This window comes from Coregonus clupeaformis, chromosome 10 (assembly GCF_020615455.1).
Source record: "Coregonus clupeaformis isolate EN_2021a chromosome 10, ASM2061545v1, whole genome shotgun sequence".
NCBI lineage: Eukaryota > Metazoa > Chordata > Actinopteri > Salmoniformes > Salmonidae > Coregonus > Coregonus clupeaformis.
The window spans coordinates 60,416,910-60,422,941 of record NC_059201.1 but is presented as its reverse complement, the minus strand read 5'-3'; the positions used below and the strand labels follow the sequence as shown (position 1 = coordinate 60,422,941).

The 6,032-nt window shown below is 50.6% G+C and overlaps 1 protein-coding gene across 1 annotated transcript in view; it reads left to right on the top strand.

Moving 5' to 3' along the window:
• Positions 1-340: 340 nt before the first annotated feature.
• The window catches only part of rbpjl (recombination signal binding protein for immunoglobulin kappa J region-like), a 30,300-nt gene continuing 24,608 nt past the window's right edge, over positions 341-6,032 (top strand). Inside the window, exons 1-4 of the mRNA XM_045223334.1 lie at positions 341-360; positions 661-795; positions 1,095-1,165; positions 1,274-1,389. Coding sequence (XP_045079269.1) covers positions 341-360; positions 661-795; positions 1,095-1,165; positions 1,274-1,389 — 342 coding nt within the window. The remainder of the gene's footprint in view (positions 361-660; positions 796-1,094; positions 1,166-1,273; positions 1,390-6,032) is intronic.

Sequence of the window (6,032 nt, the reverse complement as noted above, 5' to 3'; positions counted from 1 at the left end):
ATCCACTTTCTCTCTCCTACCCGTATGCACACCTAACATCATAGTAGAAACTATCTTCGGCATTTTATTGTAGACATTATAACCTTCTTTCTTTGCCAGGTACCTGTATTACTCCTTTGGGAATATCCTTTACAGCATAGTGGGTTCAGAATATCTCAGTTAAAATATGTCAATTAAAAGGATATTGCAAGATTTTGCCAATTAAGCCTTTTTTCTACTTACCCAGAGTCAGCATGCTAGCTGTTCTGGTAAACTTCCAGTCATTACGCAAATGATAGTTAGCAATGACTCGCAAAACTACCTTCAACTTCCTTCAAACTGCACACAGGTACATAAAAAGATGGTACCTACTGACTCTGGGTAAGTAGAAAAGGAGATTAATTGCCTAAATGTTGCACTCTCCATTTAAACCCACACTTCCCGGCGATGGCAATCAAGAAAACAATAATTAGTTTTTATAATGGTAGGCTAATTTGTTATTTTACTTTAATTTGAATATAGAGAAAAAAATAAGTTCACCTAAATCAATTATGGGATTGTATAGCTGTTGAAATGATGGGAAAATGATGGCAATAATCTTGCAGAGGCTTCACTCTTCTAACAGAGGAACAACAATGGAGAGTTTGTCTCTTTTTTAATTGATTTCTATTCATTCAGCAGACTGGACCAAAGTTTCTCTCCACTGCCCAGAGTGACCAGGGAGTCAGTGAGACAGTATCTGCAGTTTCGCCCTGACCAATCTGTGCGAATACTCCATGCAAAGGTCGCCCAGAAATCATACGGCAACGAGAAACGGTAAGTCGACAAGGCCCCCACCTGTTAAACACTATCCAAATATCTCTCATCAATCATCTAACTCTTGGTTTGTGACCTATTGACTGGTTGTAAAGTGGGCGGTCACGTGTGTTTTGCAAGGTAGAGGACCCTGGTTCAAGCCCAGTCAGGAGAATGTTCAGGGAGGCAGCGCTATATGCTAAGCTAGCACACTGACGTCGGTGATACATGCAGGGAGTTTAGTGGGCAAACTAGCCTTAGCCAGATTGCAGGTGCGTTTTGTATGGTATGAAGGAACATTGTGTGTCTACATACAATAGGTTCTTCTGCCCTCCTCCTTGTGTTTACATCAGTGGCTCAGGATGGAAACTGAAACAAGACCTTTTGAAAGGTGAGCCTGAGGATACATGTTCCCCCACACATTTGGCAATTATTTATCCAGTAAGCAATTAAAGTACTGTACTACATGATCTGACTTAAGCTCTGTAATCCTACCCAGCCACTGGTGCAGGGGACTCCTGCTACAGACTCTGTGGTTATATGGGCCTGGACAGCTCCTGTGTGGCCCAGGCAGACACCTTCAAACTAGCCTTCGAGGACCAGCCTGATGCCAGGGTGAGAGGAGGAATCTAAATACAAATATATCAAGGTGAAAAGGGTCTCCCGTTTTATGACAAAAACATGGCCTCCTGTGTTTCCAGCCTGACCTCAAGACTGACCACTGTACAGGGCTGTGGAGTAACTGATTACATGTAATCTGATTATAAAAAACCTGTAACTGTAATCGGTTACGTTAACAGCTAAAATATTGTAATCAGATTATAGAAAAACTAGTTGGTTACTTCTTGGATTACTTATAATTTCAGAAAAATATACTGAACAGAAATATAAATGCAACATGCAACAATTTCAACGATTTTACTGAGTTACAGTTCATATGAGGAAATCAGTCAATTTAAATAAATAAATTAGGCCCTAATCTATGGATTTCACATGACTAGGAATACAGATATGCATCTGTTGGTCACAGATACCTTTAAAAAAAAATGACCTCACAATGGGCCTCAGGATCTCATCACGGTATTTTTGAGCATTCAAATTGCCATCGATAAAATGCAATTGTGTTCGTTGTCCGTAGCTTATGCCTAACCATACCATAACCCCACCGCCAGGTCAGGTTTGTAGGCCTCCTTGCTCGCACAAGCTTTTTCAGTTCTGCCACCCCCTTGCTTCACGGTTGGATGGTGTTCTTCGGCTTGCAAGCAACCCCCTTTTTCCTCTAAACATAACAATGGTCATTATTGCCAAACAGTTGATTTTTGATTCATCAGACCAGAGGACATTTCTCAAAAAAAGTACGATCTTTGTCCCCATGTGCAGTTGCAAACCGTAGTCTGGCTTTTTTATGGCGGTTTTGGAGCAGTGGCTTCTTCCTTTCTGAGCAGCCTTTCAGGTTATGTCGATTTAGGACTCATTTTACTGTGGATATACATACTTTTGTACCTGTTTCCACCAGCATCTTCACAAGGTCCTTTGCTGTTGTTCTGGGATTGATTTGCACTTTTTGCACCAAAGTACAATCATCTCTAGGAGACAGAACGCGTCTCCTTCCTGAGCGGTATGACGGCTGCATGGTCCCATTGTGTTTATACTTGCGTGCTATTGTTTGTACAGACGAACGTGGTACCTTTAGGCGTTTGGAAATTGCTCCCAAGGATGAACCAGACTTGTGGAGGTCTACAATGCTTTTTCTGAGGTCTTGGCTGACTTCTTTTGATTGTCCCATGATGTGTAAGCAAAGAGGCACAGAGTTTGAAGGTAGCTCTTGAAATACATCCACAGGTACACCTCCAATTGAGTAAAATGATGTCAATTAGCCTATCAGAAGCTTCTAAAGCCATGACATAATTTTCTGGAATTTTCCAAGCTGTTTAAAGGCACAGTCAACTTAGTGTATGTAAACTTCTGACCTACCGGAATTGTGATACAGTGAATTATAAGTGAAATAATCTGTCTGTAAACAATTGTTGGAAAAATTACTTGTGTCATGCACAAAGTAGATGTCCTATCCGACTTGCCAAAACTATAGTTTGTTAACAAGACAAGTGTACAGTGGGGAAAAAAAGTATTTAGTCAGCCAACAATTGTACAAGTTCTCCCACATAAAAAGATGAGAGAGGCCTGTAATTTTCATCATAGGTACACGTCAACTATGACAGCCAAAATTAGAAAAAGAAATCCAGAAAATCACATTGTAGGATTTTTTATGAATTGATTTGCAAATTATGGTGGAAAATAAGTATTTGGTCAATAACAAATGTTTCTCAATACTGTCACGATCGTCGAAGGAGGACCAAGGCGCAGCGTGGAAGGTGAACGTATTTTATTTAATGAAGTGTGCACATGAACAAAACAACAAACGATAACGTGAAGTCCTTGGTTCACACACATAAACCAATACGGAACAAGATCCCACAAAACACTGTGGAAAACAGCCTGTCTAAATATGGTTCCCAATCAGAGACAACCAGCAACAGCGGACACTCATTGCCTCTGATTGAGAACCACTCTGGCCAACATAGAAACACACGAACTAGAACAGACACAAAGAGCACAAAACATAGACTCTACACACCCTGGCTCAACATAAAAGAGTCCCTAGAGCCAGGGCGTGACAGTACCCCCCCCCAAAGGCGCGGACTGCGACCGCGTCTAAACATAACCCGAACAGGGGAGGGCTGGGTGGGCATTCCTCCTCGGAGGCGGTTCCGGCTCCGGGCTTGACCACCACCCTCCAACAATCCCCCCGTAGCGCCCCTGGTCCGGTCTGGCCCCGCTGGCTGGAGCTGGACTGGACATCGGTGGAGCGGATTGCTTAGGCTCCGATGTGGAGCAGCTGACCGGTACCTGACCCGGCACCGGTGACCCAGGCACGGGTTGTGCCGGACTGACGACGCGCACCCCTGGCTTGGTGCGTGGAGCAGGAACGGGCCGGACCGGGCTGACGACTCGCACCCCTGGCTTGGTGCGTGGAGCAGGAACGGGCCGGACCGGGCTGACGATGCGCACCCCTGGCTTGGTGCGGGGAGCAGGAACGGGCCGGACCGGGCTGATGACGCGCACCCCTGGCTTGGTGCGAGTGGCAGGAACAGGCCGGGCCGGGCTGGCGACGCGCACTGTAGGCTTGGTGCGAGGGGCAGGAACAGGCCGGGCCGGGCTGGCGACGCGCACCGTAGGCTTGGTGCGAGTGGCAGGAACAGGCCGGGCCGGGCTGGGAACACGCACTACTAACTTAGTGCGGGGAGCAGGAACAGGCCGGGCCGGGCTGGGAACACGCACTACTAACTTAGTGCGGGGAGCAGGAACGGGTCGGGCCGGACTGGGACCACGCACTACTAATTTAGTGCGGGGAGCAGGAACGGGCCGGACCGGACTGGTGACACACACCACTTGCTTGGTGTGAGGAGCGGGACTGGGTTTCTTCATAACCCTCCGCTCCCTCAGCTGCCTACTCAGTTCCTCTCGCCTTGCCTCTACTCTCTCCTTCTCCCTTCTAGCCTCCAGTAGCTCCTCCCTCTGAACCACTAACCCCTGCTCCCTCTGGACCAATAGCCCCCTTAACCTGGTGGCCTCCTCACCTAACCTCCCAATACGCCCTGTCGCTGCTTCCTGCTGCCCCGTCGCCCATGCCGTGTGCCCCCCCCTAAAAAATGTTGGGGTTGCCTCTCGTCCGTCCGACGACGACACTGTTGACGCCGTTGCTCCTCTCTCGCCAGGGCCTTAACTTTAGCCCATGGACCTTTTCCCGCGAGCATGTCCTCCCAGGACCACCATTGGCCCACCTGGGCCATCGCCAACCTCTCCAGCTCCTTACCCGGCGCTTGCTCCTGGACACGCTGCTTGGTCCCAGTTTTGGTGATATCTTCTGTCACGATCGTCGAAGGAGGAACAAGGCGCAGCGTGGAAGGTGAACATATTTTATTTAATTAAGTGTACACACGAACAAAACAACAAACGATAACGTGAAGTCCTTGGTTCACACACATAAACCAATACGGAACAAGATCCCACAAAACACTGTGGAAAACAGCCTGTCTAAATATGGTTCCCAATCAGAGACAACCAGCAACAGCTGACACTCGTTGCCTCTGATTGAGAACCACTCTGGCCAACATAGAAACACACAAACTAGAACAGACACAAAGAGCACAAAACATAGACTCTACACACCCTGGCTCAACATAAAAGAGTCCCTAGAGCCAGGGCGTGACAGTACCCCCCCCCCAAAGGCGCGGACTGCGACCGCGCCTAAACATAACCCGAACAGGGGAGGGCTAGGTGGGCATTCCTCCTCGGAGGCGGATCCGGCTCCGGGCTTGACCACCACCCTCCAACAATCCCCCCGTAGCGCCCCTGGTCCGGTCTGGCCCCGCTGGCTGGAGCTGGACTGGACATCGGTGGAGCAGATTGCTTAGGCTCCGATGTGGAGCAACTGACCGGTACCTGACCCGGCACCGGTGACCCAGGCACGGGTTGTGCCGGACTGACGAAGCGCACCCCTGGCTTGGTGCGTGGAGCAGGAATGGGCCGGACCGGGCTGACGACTCGCACCCCTGGCTTGGTGCGTGGAGCAGGAACGGGCCGGACCGGGCTGACGACGCGCACCCCTGGCTTGGTGCGGGGAGCAGGAACGGGCCGGACCGGGCTGACGACGCGCACCCCTGGCTTGGTGCGAGTGGCAGGAACAGGCCGGGCCGGGCTGGTGACGCGCACCGTAGGCTTGGTGCGAGGGGCAGGAACAGGCCGGGCCGGGCTGGCGACGCGCACCGTAGGCTTGGTGCGAGGGGCAGGAACAGGCCGGGCCGGGCTGGCGACGCGCACCGTAGGCTTGGTGCGAGTGGCAGGAACAGGCAGGGCCGGGCTGGGAACACGCACTACTAACTTAGTGCGGGGAGCAGGAACAGGCCGGGCCGGGCTGGGAACACGCACTACTAACTTAGTGCGGGGAGCAGGAACGGGTCGGGCTGGACTGGGAACACGCACTACTAACTTAGTGCGGGGAGCAGGAACGGGTCGGGCCGGACTGGGAACACGCACTACTAACTTAGTGCGGGGAGCAGGAACGGGTCGGGCCGGACTGGGCACACGCACTACTAATTTAGTGCGGGGAGCAGGAACGGGCCGGACCGGACTGGTGACACACACCACTTGCTTCGTGTGAGGAGCGGGACTGGGTTTCTTCATAACCCTCCGCTCCC